General features: G+C 42.2%; 1 protein-coding gene across 20 annotated transcripts in view; it reads right to left on the reverse strand.

Moving 5' to 3' along the window:
* The window catches only part of SORBS2 (sorbin and SH3 domain containing 2), a 396,754-nt gene that overhangs the window by 164,265 nt on the left and 211,233 nt on the right, over nt 1-21,256 (reverse strand). For 17 of the 20 annotated variants that reach the window (XM_040334275.1, XM_040334279.1, XM_040334280.1 and 14 more), the window contains 2 exons: nt 13,126-13,175; nt 7,649-7,741 (listed from right to left, as the gene is read on the reverse strand). In XM_040334275.1, coding sequence (XP_040190209.1) covers nt 7,649-7,741; nt 13,126-13,135 — 103 coding nt within the window. In that variant the 5' untranslated portion in view covers nt 13,136-13,175. Of the gene's footprint in view, nt 1-7,648; nt 7,742-9,426; nt 9,466-13,125; nt 13,176-21,256 lie in introns of all 20 variants that reach the window. The other 3 variants (XM_040334288.1, XM_040334284.1, XM_040334302.1) reach the window with 2 other exon arrangements.

Consider the following 21,256-nt stretch of genomic DNA (forward strand, 5'->3'; position numbering starts at 1 on the left):
CATATGACACCTGTTTTACAGATGTTATTTCTCTAATCATAGGAAATAAAAAAAACAGTACCCCATATCCCATTATATGAAATTTAAATGTATTTTTTTACAAGGCATGGTAAACTGAGATTTTAGGTTTGGAGACGACACCGTAAAATGCCAGACCTGGTCAGGAAAAAATTATTTATGTAAATTCCATTGTTTTATATTGTGCCTTGCACTACATTCACTGCTTATATTTTAACTGACAGTGTTATGTACAGTATGTGTAAGCACTAGTCACATCTATGAATTGTGGTGCATTGAGGGCGCTGTGAGCTTTAGGTGCATTTTACACATTACCATTAATCTCTATGTAATGTACTTTTCTAGAAACATATGCTGAGATGCAAGAGCTTCAAGTAAAATGCACATGTGTGAACACATCCTCAATGTCCAACCATTATTTAACATTTTATTTTACCATAATATGTAATAACATTTTATGTAAATTGCGGGACAGAATAAAATAAAGTTGAAAATCTGACCCTGAACCTGCAAAACTTTTTATTTTAGATATTCAGCAGATATTGCCATACAGAGTTACTGAATGATGACATTGAGGTAGCTGAACACATCAGGATTAATGACTGAAGCCACTCCCCCCTGGCAAAGTTCTACAAACATCAGGTTATTGCCAGTAAAGCATATTGCTGCTGAAAAGGTTAAATGTAATATATTTTCTTGCAGGAAAACATTTTCACTCAGTGACTCATTTTCTGTCTTTTAAAAAAAAGGAAGATACAGCAATTATGCGTACAAAGATAGCCAATGATTCATCTTTTGCAAAAAAGTTCCAATTTCCAACACTTTCACAGGTTTAGATTTGCATTTAGATTTGCAGCCGCTGGGACAATACGTTTCTTAGACTATGAGCAACTATTTTCAGCAAAAGATAGCAAACCATGTGCATTGAATACATACTAGGCTTAGAATGCTACAATACTGCAGTGCTCCAATTAAATAATGTTTTTAAGAAGCTCATTAATAGGCTACAGACAAATGAAGGCATAGCACAGGTTCATGTACCCATAAAATTGCCGATAACTAGAACTGTCTCTCCTAGAGAGACACACTTGATTTTGGAGGCATATATAGAAGCATATATCTTTGTTTTCAACTTGATAGGATAAATTGTTGAAAAACAATGGGCTTCACTATAGACATGGAGAGAATAGAAATAAAATGCGAACCCTCTCATAACACCAGTGCATCATACAACTGGCACACTATCCCTTTCTAAAAAATGGTCATTAGGGAGCTTAAAAGATACGCATAAAAATTGAATTTCAGCAAAAACATCTTGTTTTCGTTTTGGATAGAGATGTAAAGGGTTATAGCAACCTTTAGGGAAGAAGAATCTCCCCAATAGAGACATGAGTAACAATAACAATATTTTTTGCACTAGTAGTTCCTTACATTTCATAAAACCTAGATTTTCAAATTCACCATAAAATCCTTTTCTTGGAGTTCATTCAGAGACACAGGCTTTAGAGTCATATGGGTTATACTGCTGCCTACAGGTAAATTTGGACACTAAAAAAAAACAAAAAAAAACAGTAAGCACATTGGATTCCCACTCTTAGAATGCCTAATTTTATAGGAAAGCATTGCCAAGAGCAAAACCATGAACACAAAAGGGTGGACCCGGTGTCCCTAAATGAACTCCAAGAAGAGGATTTTAGGGCGAGTATACAATCCAAATTTCTCTCTTTTCAATTGAAGGACACATGATAAAGGTTAAACTTAGAGAGTTTTGAACTGAAGTTCAGGTGGTAGCCTTGCAAACCTGGGAAACATTTGCCTGATGTCGAAGAAGCACTAACTGCACTTTAGAGGTTGCCTTGACAGGAAAGATTGAAACCTGATCCTTAAGACCAAAAGGCCCCTTTCACACGGGCAGTCCCGATCAGGTCCATCTGTTTTTCAGGCAGACTTGATTAGACCCTGCATTGTCCTCTATGGAGCGGCGGGTGTCAGCAGTCACATGTATAGCAAGGCAGAAACAGACCTGTCATCCACCTGCTTAGCGGAGAGATAGAAACCTAGAAAAGTGACAGCAGAAAAAAAAAAAAAAAAAGGAGTAGTCCATCGAGTCTGCTCATTTTCTTTTTTGTTTTTTAATTTAAGCGGATTCCACTTAAACAAACGGATTCCGTATAGCGGAGGAACCCGTGTGAAAGGGACCTTAGTTTGAACTATGATCTGTCTGAGCCACCAAGAAGTGATGAAGCAAGAAGCTGGATACCCTTTGCAGGCTATTCGTGATGACAAAGAGAGACTCTACTTTTTTAATGAAAACAGTGGCTGTGAGGTAAACATGCATAGTTCAAACTACATTCAGTAGAACAGAAGCACAATATCCTGGTTGGGGTGAAAAGCCAAAACCACCTTAGGAAGGAGAGCAGCTCTAGGCCTCAACACTACCTTATTTCTGTGTTAGACCAGAAATGGTTCTATAAAGAAATTTGTAGAAAGATGGACTTTGTAGGCACATAAAAAAATGTAACAACATTTTAATAATTCACATAGAATCATAAAATATGCACAAGATACATATAAGATAGAGATACAAAATAGAAAAGGCAAGTAATTTGTTACATTTTTTATGTGCCTACAAAGTAAATTTTTCTACAAATTTCAAATCCAATCCATTACTAGGGATGTGGCACCTGTTTACTTTAGGGTATTTGATTACCACCCCAGGGCACTTGTAATCAATCAACTTTTAATCTATACAGGACAGTTCAGAAAGTTGCCCCACAGAGGTGAAAGGAGGTAAGAATCCACCCTTGTATGTGAAAAAAGTGAATAGGTTATGTTCAAAAAGGCAGCTTTTGAAGAGCAAAGAGAGACAAATTCACATCCCATGAAGTGACACGTGAAGACACAGAAGGAACCACAAGAAGGATACCAAGAACCAAGGTCTTATAGAATGGGAGGCTAGCATTCTTTTGGAATTATAAAAAAAGGTCAGGATCTGGCAGGTCTGTCAGGAGTATCATCAGGTCAGAATACCACATTTGTCTGGTCCAATTCAGAGCTTTAATATGGAATGCCCTCCATCTCAGTTCTATGAAACAGATGATGACAGGGTTTCAGGAGAAGAAAAGGCATATATCAGATTTTACCGATTCTACAAAGCCACCAGAGCATCCACTCTTTCCTCCAAAGGATCCATGCACCTGGAGACAAACCCTGTTCTGTCTGTTGGTAAACCTGGAATCCAGGAGGTCCAAATCCAGCATCCCTCATCTGTGACACAGAACCCAAGAAAGTCTGCCTGTCAATTGTCCATGCCTGGAGTACACATGCCAGACAGGGCTAAAACATGCAGTTGTGCCCATAGCAGAGTGCCATGCCGACATTGATCCTGATTGGATGGTCAACCAGTTGGGGTGTGCAGTGTTGTAAGGACAACCAAATGACTCTAAAATGTTGATTCAGATATGGGATTCCTCTAGCGTTCAAGTCCCCTGCACCAACAAAGTGTCTAGGACTGCTCCCCAGCCTGTCAGGCTGACATTGTTTATAAGGATCCTCCAAGCTATTAAAAGGTAAAATGTTGCCAACTCCCCAGAGCTGTATTCCTAAACTATCAGGCCAGAGACAACTTGGTCCTCTGAGTCAGGCATATCAGTAAATGATTACTGGGGTATGGAGTGGAACTGGGCAAACACGACTGTCTCACAGGAGGCTACCATTAGCCAAACGACTCTCATACAAAAGAAAAGAGTCGGGCAAATCTTAGACAAAAGGGTCCAATATTGGGGGCAGAGTCTAAAGTATCTTCTGGGACAGGAAAAATGTGGCCCGAGCTGTGTTTAGGAACACATTCAGATATTCAAAGTGATGAGTCTTCTCCAATACTGACTTCTGAAGGCTCCAAAGATCAAACAAAACTTTTTAATGGTTTTACTGTCTGTTTAGGCAGGACTTCTGCCAACTGTTCCCTTAACAGGAGGTCATCCAGATGTCCCAAAAAGGGGATGCCCTGGTAACGTAACCAGGCAAGCACAGGAGCCAAAGCCTTGGGGAACATATGATGTGCGGAAGACAGGCCAAATGGCAGGGCCATGAACTGGAAGTGTTGGGAACTCGCAGGAAAGCAAAGGAATCGCCAATGTGCTAAAAAATGATGGGGACATGCATGTATGCTTTTTTTTTTCAAATAACAATTTTTATTTGTATAAAACAGATTACAAGTATAAGTGCCATAAATGCATTAAAAGATCAGTACAAACACAATCCCGTGCCAGGAAGTATGCATACTATTCCCACCATACGTGGGATCAGGGGGGATTGGGCCATAGGCCAGCGTAGTATGACTACGAGGGGGACAGAAAAATACCACATATTAAAAAAAAAAGTAGTGCAATAAAAAACGGATCCCTCAGATAATCATGTCTATCACCCTGGCACGGTGAGCTGTGGAACACTTACAGTATCGCAGCCCTTACTGCAACAATAGTTAATTCGAAGTAGAGAGAAAGAAGGAGGAGGAGAGAAGGAAAGAAGAAACGAAAGAGATACAGAACAAGAGTAGGTTCTAAGTTACCGTGTCCGCCCCCGCACCCGGCGCGTCCTCCCGCCGATGCCACTCCCTCCAGACCTCATCATGGTCGTCCAGACCATCATGCATCCTAGCCGTCATCCTCTCCATCAGTTCCACATCCTTTACCCTGGCGTAAAGAGCTTCCTGAGATGGGGGTGTGGTTTTCTTCCAATTGAGGGCTATCAGGCACTGAGCTGCGGTCAGGATGTGCCTAAGTAATTTTTTATATGGTTTGGCAAGTTTAGGCTGAGAGATGCCAAACAAAAATAATTTGGGGGACAAGGGGATTGGCGTCTCAAAGAGACGGGTGAGCAATTGCTGTGTAGATTGCCAGAACGGGGTAATGAGAGGGCATGCCCAGTAAATGTGGAAGAGGGAGCCCCTGTCCTGATGGCAGCACCAGCAGCGATTAGAGACAGAAGGGTAAATTTTGTGCAGAATATCTGGGGTCTGATACCAGAAAAAAAAGGACCTTATATGTGTTTTCTTTGTACAGGGTGCACATGGAACTTTTGGCTGCTTGTCTCCAGACGGCCTGCCAGGCCTCAGGTGACAAAGCCTCTCCCAACTCCCTCTCCCATCTCAACATGTATGCATGTTTTCCCCGCACTGGCATGTCATGCTCATTCAAGATCCGGTATATGTCCGAAATCAGCCCCCTTCGGTGGCGACCCTCCAGAGCTATACGTTCAAATGGAGAAGGTTGGGAGAATTGGAGCCGAGGGGCTATAGTTTGAGTGTAATGTCGGATTTGTAAATAGCTATAGAACACCCCTTTCGGAAGATCGTGTTTTGTTTGGAGCTCCGAGAATGTCAGCAGCCTACGGTACCTCGGGTCGACTACAGTGGGTGACCGCGATAGTGTGTCAATCTCGCTCCCTTTCTCGGCGAGATTGACCACCTACGAGCCCCATCGCGGGAGCCAGCGCCGAGCTGGCCAGCCGCGATGGAGACAAAGCCGTCATAGAAGCGACGGGAGATCCGACTTGGATTCCCGCCAATTCTAGCGAGGCCCTGGGCCTCACGGAACCTATTCCACTTTGGGCACCTACAGTGGGTGACTGCGATATTGTGTTTTTAGCACGACCGCATCGCGCTGATTCTCGGCGACATGGTGCCGACATCTCGCACTCGCTGGAATAGACAAAGCACATTCCAGCGAGCGCGTCATAGAAGCGACGGGAGATCCGACTTGGATTCCCGCCAATTCTAGCGTCGGCATTTGGTATGCATTCCTGAGAGGGAGAACTCCACGCCAATTTTTAAATAAAAAACCGGCATGGGTTCCCCCCCAGGAGCATACCAGGCCCTTAGGTCTGCTATGGGTTGTAAGGAGACCCCCCTACGCCCAAAAACCGACGTAGGGGGTCCCCCTACAATCCATACCAGACCTGTATCCAAAGCACGCTAACCGGCCGGCCAGGAAGGGAGTGGGGACGAGCGAGCGCCCCCCCCCCCCTCCTGAGCCATACCAGGCTGCATGCCCTCAACATGGGGGGGTCGGGTGCTCTGGGGCAGGGGGCGCACTGCGGGGCCCCCCACCCCAGAGCACCCTGTCCCCATGTTGATAAGGACAGGGCCTCTTCCCGACAACCCTGGCCGTCTGGTATGGATTGTAGGGGGACCCCCTACGTTGGTTTGACTGCATACCAAATGCTGTATCCCTGATTATCCCTGATTTTGAGGGACTGTCCCTGATTTGGAGCAATGTCCCTCTTTCCTCCTCAAATTTTCCCTCATTTTGTCTGATCCATATTGTTGTATATAAAATGCACTGTTTATCTTTCAAAAAGTGTTTCCCAGTACAAAACCTTTCATCCAACTTCTAAATTGCTACATTTGTAAATTTTAAAAGCCAATATAAAGGAATAGTGGTGGTAAAAAAAAGCCCCTGTGGATTTAATTAACCTTATTTTTTTGGTTAATTCTCCTTTAAGGGCGTGTGACAAAGGGGCATGTCTTATGCCTACATACGTTTGTTAGGGGGTGTCCCTCATTTCCATCTCAAAATGTTGGGAGGCATGTGTTTGTCACATCCAGCATTTCTAATAAACAGTCTCCTCGTGCACAGTTCACATGGCCTACTCGCAAAGGGAGTCATTAGAGGCTGGGATCACACCATATGCTGTGCCATAGCTCTGGACCTGGAAAATTATTTGCAACTCACCAAACACAGTGTACAAAGGTCTGGAAGGCACTACAATGTGGAACGCAGTGCCTGAGGGTAACATTTCAAGTAGGTCCTGCAATTGTCCAGACCAGTGGGACAGCTTTCAAAGCTACTACTGTACTGGGTGTAATACGCTAATCTGTATAGCTACACAAAAAGAATAGAAAGAAGGCATCCATCCTCCTAGGACACTAGCAAAAAAATGTATCATAGTATGCTGGTACTGAGAGAGGTTATACAAAGCTGGTAACTGTTGCCAGTGTTCACATGTCACTGTAGAAGGCAGTTTAATATAGTTGTTTTTGCATCATGTGTCCCTCAATGAACAAGAAAGCAAATGTTTTTTATTACTGTCCTTTTTGGTGAGATTGTCCTTGTTTCACATGTTGGTTACTACCATCTCTGAACCAGAAAGCCAGAATAATATTCTAACCTTTCCCACTTAATAATAATAATAATAATAATAATAATAATAATAATAATAATAAAAAAAAAATAGATATGGCTGGTGTTCCACTTCATTCAGGGTACAATTTTTCCGGTATTTGTATTTAGAGTTGCATTTTTTCAGGTCACGCATTCCAATGCAGTGTGTGTCTGTTTTTCAACGTGTGGCATTTCTCTAGCTGACTGTATATGATATAACAAATTAAATCAGTTTTGTCAATGGTTTTATAAGTGCTGAAAACGTAATTAAGATGGTTAAAAGTCAAGTATAAACAAAGAGGAAAGGAAAAGAACGTGTTGTCCACAGCAACCAATCAGATGTTCACGCGCTAGATAAGTGATGGACAGATGTGGGCAAATACCTGCACTTTCCTTTCCTACAGTCTTTATACAATAGGCACATAGGTTGATTATTGCCCTCCGTGAGGCTTGGTTAGTTTCAATACCTGAAGTCAAAAGATTTGGAGAACTTTGCGCTCTCTTCACAGCTGTTAGTGTGACAGACATTGCAGCACGTTTACGAGCAAATCCACCGCTATCTGGAAGCACACAAAGTGGTAATGATGCAAGCCAAACACAGACATAGCAGGCACATGCAATGTAAACACCAGTACAGCGTGGCTTGTCAGCAGAAAACACAAGTTTGTTAGATGGAAGGTGCACACCTGTATGTGTAACACAACTGAACTTCAACATTTTGATGAGCTGCCTGCTGAATCTTACAGGTCAGCCTATGTGTGTACATTAGCCGTATGGTAAATAACACACATTGTATCAAAATTCAACACATTTCCAAAAAAGAGGGCTTCCAAAATTCTATTTCCCAAGTCTATTAGTAAAATTAATCTTTATCCATTAAGACTTAAAGTGGTTGTAAACCTCAGTCATGAAATCTGAACAAATCACATATATCTGTAGTGTTTACTTGTCTATCTCCAAAGCGCTAAGCGTTTCTCTCTGGTGCTTCCTTCCGGTTATCAGCATGAGTCACTTCTGACAAGTTTTCCGACATGCGAGATAAAATGTATGATGGGGTGGGTGCTCAGCACACAGCTTGTCTGTTCAGAACACAGCTCTGCATTTTTCTTCGTTCCAGTGCCGTGTGTGAATGGGGGCCCTGCAATCAACTCTCACACAATTTACAAGAGTCTAACTGTAGCTCTCCACCCCCTCCTCTGTGATACTGACAGATCCAGAAGAATTTTATCCCAATTCTGCACTTGTAGAATGTAGAGGAGACTTTAGATCGAAAAGTAAAACTTAGGTAGGAGGATTTGTTTCATCTCTGTCTATAACGAGGCTTTTCACTTCACTGGGTATATGAGAGGGTTTACAACCACTTTAAACACTTATCTAAACCCTGCCAACAATCTAATATATTGGAGCTTACCAGTCCTCAGATGTGGTGGCCTCACTAGTTTTCTTTTTTCACCTGGTGATTCTGCCAGTAACAAACTTCTTCTAGAGTGGCAACGTTCACTCACTGTACAGTACTTAGTGTTGTCACCCTGGAATGCTCTTCTTATTTGGATTACAAACTGCTCCTCCTCTCCTTATCTCCATTACACAGAGGGGAGCTGCTTTGTAGTTCATAGAAGACAACTGAGGAGGCTAAGATCATTGTTTGACATTTTTCGAGATTTCTGTTCAGTGCAAAAGGAAGTTACAAGGATTTCTGGCAGGATCAACTGGCATTTTTCTGTACCTGTGCAAAATTGTCTTAGCCTGAAAAAAATCCTAATGCAGGTACCACCTATAGGAATGGGTAAACTGCAATATATTTATATATTTATTCTTGGGTTTAGATATATTTTCACGTGATAGTTTAATCTGACAAATTTAAGCAAACACCAGTAGCTTGTATACCTTTAGGAAACTGGTGGTAAGATTAGTAAAACAAGGGGATAGTAAAGTTGGGTGAAAGGGTTAGGATAGTGCATGGTAACTGAACCACAAGGTATATAAGTAAGCATTTTTCAATGGCAGAGATGTTCAAGCTTATCATCAATTTATTTGTGGAATATGGAGCAACAGTGAAATCCCCCAATACTGCAATAAAACAAAAGACTGCTGGAAAGCATGAACTTCCTTATGGATTTGCCATTGTTTCTTGTTTAGATTTGGCCAGTCTGAAACAAGACTTGGTGAAATAGATATGGAAGCCCATAGCAGCGCATAGAGAAAGCACATTGAAGTTATTACATGTACTATGTTTTTCACTTACTACAGAAACTTCACAAAATGAATTGATTCTTTTTCCAAACTGGAAAGTAATTCATATATTATTTGCAAAAATATAAATATAGTTAAAATAGTAATGAGGATATGCGTTGTGCATATACTTTCATGCTATGGCAGAGCAAGCTGGGAAAAAACAAAATTGAAAGTCACTTGGTCAAAACTATGTTGGTCAGATCACTGCATGGGTTACCAACAATGCTGGAAGAAGCTCCAAGTCTCCTATACAGTATATTAATAAGATATACAGTCAGCTCTTATAAGTAAAGAAAAATATTTCTATAGAATATAAATGTTAACAAAAAATGTACATTTAAAAAATAAAAAAAATATATAGCACTATTACAACATTCTCAGATATAATGCATTTGGGAGAACACAAAAAAAGAGAAAAAGAATGTGTTTCAAAGATCCAAGTAGAAATATTCAATAAAAATAATGTTGGAGTGCACTGCCAATAATCCTAACTACAATAATAGCTGCAGTGACCACTAAATGTGTTCCCACACCATACCAAAATGTAAGTAATAATGTGTGACTGCTCTGCTAAAACTTGATCTAATTAAAATTCACAAATAAAAAATTAATGAATCATACCGATAGTGAACTAAACTGAACTTAAAAAAAAAAAAAACGTAAATAATTAATGATCTTCAATAAGTGAAGCAATAAATAATATTAATCTTCACCATCATTATGTGTATCCAAATAATATATAAAATAAATCATATGTGCAATGTAATATTAATGTTCATCTGCTTTAAAAAGTAAATGTCAAATACCACTAACCTAATAATTTGGTACATTATTTGTGGCTCTCCCCTCTTCGATGTGCTGAGCTATTTAGAGATGCCTGCACTGAAAGGGAATCATCCTGGGATAGAACTGATCATGTAGAAGAGCGATCCTTGGGTAGGACATTTCACTGAGGACCTGTTTTAGTTGAGCATTAGAGACCTGTATGTTTATATGGGTCTACCAACAAGGTGTGCATGCCATTCGGCTGGTGGTGGAGCACTTGTTTGTTTATTTATGGTGGAGCACGGAATATACTGGTGTGAAGACTGTCATACATGGAAGACACTAAGTTTAAGCACTTTAGTTGGACTGTTTAGGGACTTTAGAATTCTTGGTGATAGTATTGTTATTAACCCCTTCATGCTGACCGCTCACCTTGGGGCTGCACATATGCATACCTCCTTTGTGCTGGGAGCCTGTCGCACAGAACACTCCCAGCACAGAGACCAGGGTCTCACCGAGAGCACCAGGTCTCGTACTAACGATCAGAAATCCGGACTGTCGGTTTCAGGTTACCTGATCGATGTAATAGCCTCTGATTGGCTATCACAGTGATCAGTCACTGTGAGCCAGCCCTTGGGTTTCCTTCCTCTTCTGAATGAAGTGAATGGTACATTGCATTTTCCTCTTCTTGCAGGACAGGAATTATAAACAATCCAAGAATGAAAAAAACAAAATCAAGGTTGCCATGGTTATTGTAAGGGTTAAGTTTGGGGTCAAAGATCACGGTCGGCATATTTTGTACAGAATTTTTTTGTTTTGTTTACTGGTATCCGTGTCAGTGTGTTTTAGGCAGGATATTAAAAAAATGTGCACCATTCTTTCTAGATTGTTCTACGGGTACAAACAACTTACATATGTGGTATCACTGCAATCATCAGGATCAGGAGACTTATTTTGGGTTGTTCTTTGTTGGTAAATTATGATAATAGCAAGAAATATACAGCTAAATAAAAAAAAAAATATATATATATATATTTTTTTTTACTATTTTGGCCCAGTATTTCTTTGATAGTAATAAAAAAAAAAGCACAGGGAGATATCCACTACCATTTACCACTAAAATAAAGCCCAATTTGTCCTGAAAAAAAAGTAAGGTATAATCCACCTGGATACACTACGTAGTTGTGACCATACGTACAGTTTTACCAACACATGTCAAAGTTGCAAAATTGAGCTTAGGTTTTTAGATTTGTTTTACCCTTAGGTGGGAAGGATTCAATCATTAGGTTATTTGTATTTGATATTTACTTTTTACACAAATTAATATTACATTACGTATTTTATATATCATTTGGATACACATTATGATGGTGAAGATTCATATTAATTATCGATTCACTTATTGAAGATTGTTGATTATTTATTGTTTTTTATTTATGTTCAATTTAGTTCACTTATTGGTATGATTTATCATTATTTTATTAATGAATTTGAATTAGTTAGCAGTGCAAGGACACATTATTTACATTTACGTAAAAATTTGACAAAAAATATATATAAAAGGATTGAATGCTTACATTCTGTGTTCATAAACATACAAGTGACAGCCGAATAGGTGCAAAAACCTGATACCCTTTTTTATATGTCAATTTGATGTAAAATGTAAGTACTTCTCTTGATAGCAGGGGTGAGGTTTTAAAAAAGCAGGTTCTAAAGTACATTTTTTTTTATGAAAAAAAAAATATTCTATTAGATGTTTTACCTTAGCAAAAAAAACGAATACAGTATATGTTTTTTTTTAAATGTATTTAGGGCAATAATGATTAGCTTCCCAGTTTTAAAGTGACCATTTACTTTGCCCATGTAGGGCCAAGTAACAGGACCATTTAACACCCCCCCCCCTCACACCCAGCAGCATATAATCACCTTTCCTTCACTCCCTCACTCCCATGTGACAGCACTGGGCCATGGAAGAAGAGGAATGAGCCATATGTTCCATTAAGCCTGGTTCACACCTATGCATTTTTGTGTGCATTTTCAGTTTTACAGAAACACACTACATCCATTTAGCATGGTTTCCCATTGATGTAGTTCACATCTGGGTATTTTTTATTTTTTTGGAAAGGGCCAGGGACTTTTTTCTTGTTTTTTTGATTCCATATACTTAAATAGAGAAAACAATGTGTATTGAAAAATGCAAAATGCACTTGGAATATGCAAACTGCAACCTTCATAGGTGTGAATCAGGCTGGGTTTACACTGGTACGACACAACTGTTGTACTACTATCATCCTACTTTGCCCTGCTACATCGGTCCTACTTCCATCCGACTTGAATGAACAAGATAACATTTTGATCCGACTTTGAGATGGTGGTCTTGTCCTTTGACCAATCAACACAATCTCAGCGTGACATAAATTCCTTTTACTGCTCCTGTAATCACCATGTCATATGTCATAAGTCAGATGGTTAGGACATGAATCCTACTTTGATCCGACTTCAATGATATTCAAATGGACTGAAGTAGGACCAAATTCGGACCAAAGCGGTGCAGGGAACATTTTCAAAATCGGACCGACTCGTGTTGGACCAGTTAAGATGGCTCTCATAGGGAAACATTGATTTTCACATGTCATGCGACAGCAGCTCCCAATGTCGGAGTGTTTGGAATTGTCATACCAGTGTGAACCCAGGCTCAGGCCTTATACCTGAAATTGTTGGGTATTTGTTTTTATTCCAAGCATCTGAGCAGAACAGAGAAAAGCAAGGAAAGGTGAATGCAAGATGTTGTGAAGAAGGAAAGCTCAGTGATCCTGTCACCCATCACAGTAAAGGGTCACTTTGAGAACTGACAAGATGGAGCCATTCACAGACAATATAGCAGATATTACTTATGCCACCTGTACCATAGTAAGCGTCCAGTGTAAAATGAGTTTAATCATACCTGTATTCATCTTGATGCAGCAGGATTTCGCAAAAGTGACGTCAGTTTGCCTGTTGACAAAGAAAATATTTAATTCAGACAGATGTAAATGGCAATTTGTGATAATTGTACAGCCTAAGCTGATGACTCTTATCAATTGCTGCTTTTATACTTAAAGCGCATTGGCATTATAAAAACAGGATATAGAGAAATGTAATATGCTCCGATTGATGCATACAGCACTTTACTCTTAGCCTTAGAGCTTGATGGGGCTGTGGAGTTCATTAGGCAAATTCCACTCAAAGTGCTTGTAAAGTTTATACATAACATATTATACTTACCTGCTCTGTGCAATGGTTTTGCACAGAGCATTGCTGATCCACGATTTCTGGGGTCCTCCACTAGCGATCTGAGCTCCTCCGTTTCTCCATGTGCCACCATAGGAAGCAGTTTTCTATAGTAGTACTAGTGCGATCTTTATCCGGAGCAGTGCTGTCTGTATTCATCGACACACACAGTAAGGCTCAGCCCAGCTCCCAGCTCCCTTGTCACTGGATTTGATTGACAGCAGGAGCGTCCAATGGCTTCCGCTGCTCTTAGAGTCCAGTGAGAAGGGAGAGAGAGAGCAGTGCCGCTGCACTCGTATACAGCACTGGACTGAGAACAGGCTCAGGTAAGTTTTTACGGGGGCTTAAAGGGGTTGTAAAGACAAAAATATTTTCCTCTTAAATTAAAGTCTGACAGTAGCTGATAAAGTAAAAAGTAATGTTTTGCATTATAACTAGTTTGATACCTGTTGAAATCGAGGTGTTTTTTTCACCTCCAGCACTCCTGAATCATTATTCTCACTGACTTCCTGGTTTGCGGTGCGCATTAATTCTTGCTACATCACGGTCTAATGGGAACTACAGTTCCCATTAGGCTTAGCCTCCATGCCTGTGAGGGATAAGAGAGCATCTTCACGCAGAGCTGTAGTCATAGGGAGGGGGTGAGCACATTCTGCTTTCCACCATGCAAAACGGCTCAGATGCTGGTGGAAAGCAAGAAGAGGAGAGACAGGAAATAGCATTTTCAAACCTGGATTACTGTATTTTGCAGGTCAAAAGGAAAAACGAGGTAATTGATATTTAAATGCTCTAGCTTACAGCAATCAATTGATCTAATAAAAAGCAAACCTTTAGTGTTCCTTTAAGGTAAAGAAAATGCTTAAAGTAAAAAAAAACAGTAGCTTTTACAACCACCAAGTAAAGTGACGTGTGTCTGCTCAGAAGTACAGCAAGTTGCATTTGTGGTACATACTGATGAGGAACTCTATATAATCATTTGTGAATCAGAGATAGTTCTACAGAATAGTTTAAATATAACAAATGTTAAAACTTATATATAGTCAAAATGTAAAATGATATATTAATTTCCACATTGTGTTTCCATTATTTCTAGCCTACTCTTATTAAGCTGAATGATCCTGTTGTTTGTAAATATACTTTGTGAAGATGCCCACATATTCTGTAACATGTATACACTATGCCCTGTGAGTAGAAAGTGTGGTGTCACATCAATCACAGTCTGCCTCCTGCACTATAGAGAAGTTGAAAGGAGGAGTTTCAGGGGGCAGAGTCAGTACAGGAATCACTGCTTGAAGGCTGCAAGGTACCATGGGATATGTAGTCATTCGAATTTGAGACAGCAGAGGGAAGTTGTGGAAAGAGATAGCCAGCAAAGCTAGCTAGTACCGGGTTAGACCCCCTTGGCATAGATTCAACAAGGTGTTGGAAACATTCCTCAGAGGTTTTGGTCCATATTGACATGATAGCATCACGCAGTTGCTGCAGATTTGTCGGCAGCACATCCATGATGCAAACCCCTTGTTAGACCACATCCCAAAGGTGTTCTATTTGATTGAGATCTGGTGACTGTGGAGGCCATTGGAGTACAGTGAACTCATTGTCATGTTTAAGAAACCAGTTTGAAATTATCTGAATTTTGTGACATGGTGCATTATCCTGCTGGAAGGAGCCAATAGAAGATGGGTACACTGTAGTCATAAAGGGATGGACAAGGTCAGTAACAATACTCCAGTAGGCAGTGGAGTGTACATTATGCTAAATTGGTACTAAGGGGCTCAAAGTGTGTCAAAGAAAATATCCCCCACACCAGTACACCAACACCACCAGCCTGAACCACTGATACAAAGCAGGATGGATCCATGCTTTCATGTTTTACACAAAATTCTGTCCCTACCATCTGAATGTCACAGCTGAAATCAAGACTCATCAGACCAGGCAATGTTTTTTCAATCTTCTCTTGTCCAATTTTTGTGAGCCTCTGTGAATTGTAGCCTTAGTTTCATGTTCTTAGCCAACAGCAGTGGCACCCAGTATGGTCTTCTGCTGCTTTAGTCCATCTGCTTCAAGGTTTGATGTGTTGTGCATTCAGGGATGTACCGTATTCTGCATACCTTGGTTGTAATGAGCGGTTATTTGAGTTAGTGTTGCCTTTCTATCATCTCAAACCAGTCTGCCCATTTTCCTCTGACTTCAACAATACATGTTCGTCTACACAACTGCTGCTCCCTGGATATTTTCTCTTTTTCTGACCATTCTCTGTAAACCCTAGAGTTGGTTGTGCGTGAAAATCCCAGTAGATCGGCAGTTTTTGAAATACTCAGACCAGCCAGTCTAGCACCAACAACCATGCCACGTTCAAAGTCAATTAAATCTCCTTTTTTCCCCATTCTGATGCTGAACTTCAGAAAGTTGTCTTCATCACATCTAAATGCCTAAATGCACTGAGTTGCTGCCATGTTATTAGCTAATTAGCAATTTGTGTTACCAAGCAATTGAACCTAATAAAGTGGGTGATGAGTGGATATACACACAAATGTCTGCCTTCTATTTTAAACTGAATGAGTTGATTTACAACATATTGATTTAACACATAGCGCCTACTCAATGGGAGCATGGCGCTTCATGTACATTTAGGAAAGTATCCAGGTCTTTTTTAAAGTAATCTACTGAGATCTACTGAGATTGCCAGAACCACCTCTGGAGGGAGTCTATTCCACATTTTTCCTAGCTCTTACTGTGAAGAAACCTTTCCGTATTTGGCATTAGTTCATCTACACAATGGACAATGAGCTATAAAAATACAATTCTGGCTTATAAAGAATGTGTCTGGTTCTTGCGCCTCAAGTATGTCTGTTGGGGTCATTCATACCTAGCAACACGTTTTGGACAACAGACATCCTATACCTACCTTGTAAGGCAGGGGTGCCCAACCTTTTGAAGAGCGAGGGTCACTGAAGCTACTTGGTAACCGGTCGTGGGGCAAAACTAGTGGAATGGATGGATGACAGGTCTGTGTCCACACTGAATATGCTGAACGGATACAGACACGGCCCACTGTACTCTAGGGGTCCTCCAATTCAATCCACCCAAACGGAGGGGGACGGATCCCCTTCTGCTTATTTTTTTGCGGATTAAATTGGAGGTAAGTGGGGGTAAATGGACATATGTGAATGTGAATGGAGGGTCCTAAGGCTGCTTTCACACTGATGCACCACATGCACCTGTGGCTCTCCTGCAGGTTAGCTGCACTGTGCTATAGACTTATTATATCCTGCAGGTGTGGTGCAATTTCTGAAAACGCACCAAACCCACAGGTAACAGAAGTATATGGCTATCTGCACTGATTTCAGTTATAAACTTAACTTAATAACAATCTTCCATTCAGTTTTTCCCGGCTGTTGCTGTCTCAGACAGAGTGCATTTGGTATTGATTGTGACAGGAGCTGGTGCTATACAGGAAACATCAGCTTATGTGGCTCTGCTCTGCATGTGCTTTCTTTCTCTACCGCTGGCTCCATTCACAACACTGATGCTCTGGGGTATAAAAAGTGAATATATTGCGCTAATCCTAAAATAACCAAAAAAGTGGGCAGCCAACACAACAAAAGGATATATTGTATTAAAAATAGGTAAATAAAGTGCAGCGCCAATACAGAGCCCGCCCCAAAAGCGGGTTCTAAATGTTGTGTCACAAAGGAAAATAACACCATTTAAATTATTGCGTGACTAATACATATGCTATGGAGTGATATTGAAAGTGTCCAAAGCAAGGACTCCCCTCTAAATGGAGTACCCATGTAACTGAGTGTTCATAAACAGTAATAGGTAGATTCAGTAAGAGTTAGGCCGACTTATCAGTAGATAAGCCGACCTAAACTCAGAATCTACACCGACTTATGTTTAAGCGTATGCTCAAACAGAGATACGCTTAAACATATCTAAGATACGACGGCTTGCGCCGTCCTATCTTAGATTGCAATATTTTGGATGGCCGCTAGGTGGCGCTTCCATTGCGGTCGGCGTAGAATATGTAAATGAGGAGATACGCCGATTCACGAACGTACGCCCGGCCTGACGCAGTACTTTTACGACGTTTACGTAAGAGATAGGTCGCGTAAAGTTAGAGCTAGGCCCTATTGGAATAGTAATGTCAAGTATGGCCGCCGTTACCGCGTCGAAATTCGATTTTTCTACGTCGTTTGCGTAAGTCGTCCGTGAATCGGGATTTACGTTGTTTACGCCCACGTCAAAATCAATAGGCCCATGCGGCGTACTTCGCCATAATGCACCCTGGGAAATGTAGGCGCCCGGCGCATGAGCAGTAAAAAAAAACCGTAAAAAACGCGAGGTCAAGCACCATTAACATAAAACACGCTCCCCTCAAACACATTTGAATTAGGCACACTTACGCCCGCCGATTTAGGCTACGCCGACGTAACTTAGCAGGCAAGTACATTGTGAATCATGTACTTGCCTCGCTAACTTACGGCGGCGTAGCTTAAATTTCTTAAGCTACGCCGCCGCAAAGTTACGCCAACGTACCTGAATCTACCTATAAGTGTACTCCAGTGAAGTGATGAGTAGTCCTGTGAAGTTCAAGGGTTAAACCTGAAACAACCAATCCACTTCAAATAATTAATAAGTGTCCATACACTGTGGAAAGTGATAATGAAACAATCCCCGTGAGGTCAGCAAGGAAGGTTCCCTTCAAAGTTTATGGGTCCACGTATTCCGGTAAGGGTATTTCATCTTTTCTAAGTTCCTGGGATTACATCTTTGAGGGGAACCTTCCTTGCTGATGCTCTGGGCTGATGGGTCAGCAACCCGCGATCTGGGCTTGCCAAACCACTATTCCAGTGCAGGAGGTTGCTGGCCACATCAGATGGCTTTGCGAGCCACTGGTTAGGCACCCATGTCATAAGGCATTGAGAACCGTGGGCCTGATTCCCAAAATCACCACGTGGGTACCTGCTCCGGCAGGTACCCACGTGGTGGGTGCACCTGGGTAGGCACCCACCACGTGGGTACCTGCCGGAGCATGATGGGACGGTGATGCCTATATAAATGGGATGCAAGGCGCGCTTCCATCATTGCAGTGACAAGAGGCGACGAGTCAACATCGGAAGAGGGGAGAAGAACAGAAGAGAAGAAGGTGACGTCACAGAAGACCGCGCTGGCTGCCTGTTAGTAATTGAGCTAACACACGAAGATATCAGGCAGCCAGCGCTGAAGGAGAAGGCACCGGACAGCTGCAGAAGAACCGGGGTTCGCCGAGTCAACAGCGGAGAGCGGCGAAGATAGAAGAAGACCCCCGGAGAGCGGAGAAGACCCCCCCCCGGAGAGCGGAAGAAGCCCCCCCCGGAGAGCGGAGAAGACCCCCGGAGAGCGGAAGAAGAAGCCCCCCCTGGTATTAGAGCTAATAAAGAAGACAGGGGGGCCTCCGGAGCAGACTAATAAATTATTTTAAAAACCCTTGTGTTGTGTGTTTAATAACTTTAACTTTTTGCCTCCAGGTGAATGGGTAGGGGTGCGATGTACCCCATATCCATTCACTTAGGGTGGGGGGCCGGTATCTGGGGGCCCCCTTATTTGAGGGGACTCCCAGATTCCGATAAGCCCCCGCCCGCAGACCCCGACAACCAACGGCAAGGGTTGTCGGGAAGAGGTCCTGTCCTCATCAACATGGGGACAGGGTGCTCTGGGGTGGGGGGGCCCGCAGTGCGCCCCCCTGCCCCAGAGCACCCAACCCCCCCATGTTGAGGGCATGCGGCCTGGCACGGCTCAGGAGGGGGGGGGCGCTCGCTCGTCCCCACTCCCATTCCTGACCGGCCGGGTAGCGTGCTTTGGATACGGGTCTGGTATGGATTGTAGGGGGACCCCCTACGTCGATTTTTCGGCGTGGGGGGGTCTCCTTACAACCCATACCAGACCTAAGGGCCTGGTATGCTCCTGCGGGGGGAACCCATGCCGGTTTTGAATTTACAAATTGCCGTGGAGTTCTCCCTCAGGAATGCATACCAAATGCCGTCACTTGAATGGGCCTTTACAAGGTGTGACTAATTTTCCACATTGTAAAACCAGCCCTAGTTTTGCGCAAGCAAATCGGAACTTACGCAGAAATCACAATGATGAAAAGCGTTGTGGATCTGCTTAAGTCCTCATTTGCATACTCAAAGCTGCATTTCAATGAGAAATGTCCCCAGCGGCGGATGCGGTACTGCATCCTAAGATCTGACCGTGTAAGTGTCTTACACATGTCAGATTTTCTGCCTAACTTTGGAAAAAGCCTTTTGAGGATCGTTTCCAAAGTTAGGCACAGACTGAACAGCAGTTCCGCCTTCGTATCTCTTTTGGGAATCAGGCCCCATATGTCAGTGTTTTTAATCAGATTGTCTAACTTTAAAACTAAATCTATATGAAATGGGTTTATTGTTCTTCTAAACAGATAAATACTGTGACATTATACGCAGGGCCAGATTAAGAACATCATGGGCCTGGTGCTGAGGATTTTGGTGGGGCCTTTTAGGCTGCATTCACACCTCCGCGACAAGTAACGCCGCGTACGCGGCGTATTTTGCCGCGAATAGTGTAACTTTTTTTTTTACAAATCCTTCCTATTGCTTTGTATGGCCGAACGCCAATGCCGCCTGAAAAAAAGGGTCCGGGACTTTTTTTCATGCCGCAGGTGTACAGCGTCTATGAGATGTGAACCACCTCTTAGACAGCAATGGGAATTCTCCCCTCCAGCGGCACGAGCGGCCGGCGTCGGGCGTTTTGTCGCGGAGGTGTGAATGGGGTGTAATAAATAATAAATAAATGCGTGGGAATTACATGAACGCAGCCCAGCCAAGGCAAGTGACCAAAGGCACAGAACCCAGAAGGAAGACCGGGTGAAGATGGAAGTGTCCAGGCCCCGCCGGATTCATCACAGCACTGGAGGGCTCAGTCTGAAAATTGAAGTGTACACTAATGTGCTAATATGCTGTGCATACTTGTACGTTGTGGCATAACCTACCCCAGGGCCTCTAAAAAGTAGTAATGTCAGGAAAGTTTACTACCGCTTTATTATCACAGGATCCCAGGAGCCTCTCATGGGGCCCCCTACTGACCCGGTGGACGGTGGCCCTTGGGCAGTGCCTAAGTGCACAGTTGCCAACATTTAAAAAATATTTTCAGGGACACTTTTTTATATAAGTGCTATATTTAGAGTAGCTGAGATCCCCGATGTTCCTCTATACATCATAGTAGTAATCACAAAATTAAATGAGTACTAATAATGGGGCAGAACAAATATGAGAACTGATATTTCCTTTAGTTGAACTAACAAAAGTGTGTCCATTCTAGAGCTGGTAACATTGAGGATATTCAGTATAATTTTAAAGAACTGTTTTTGTGGGTAAGCGACATAGGGGAGGAGTATGGATGGTATATAAGTGGGAAGTATGTGCAGGTGAGGGAGAGGAATGTGGAGGGTCTAACAGTGGGCACTAGGTACAGGAGAGGAGTACAAAGGGTACAGAAAAAAGCACTATGTACAGGAGAGGAGTGTGAAGGGTATGACAATGGGCAGTATGTACAGGAAGAGTGAGGGGGTATGACAGAGGGTAGTACGTACCAGAGAGAAGTGTGTAGGGTATGATGGGGCAGTATGTACAGGAGAGGAGTGTGGAGGGTATGACAGTGGGCAGTATGTACAGGAGAGGAATGTAGACGGTATGATAGTGGGCTCTATGTATAGGAGAGGAGTGTGGAGGGTATGACAGTGAACACTATGTATAGGAGAGGAGTGTGGAGGGTATGACAGT

Source organism: Rana temporaria, chromosome 1 (genome assembly GCF_905171775.1).
Source record: "Rana temporaria chromosome 1, aRanTem1.1, whole genome shotgun sequence".
In the NCBI taxonomy this organism is placed as follows: Eukaryota; Metazoa; Chordata; class Amphibia; order Anura; family Ranidae; genus Rana; species Rana temporaria.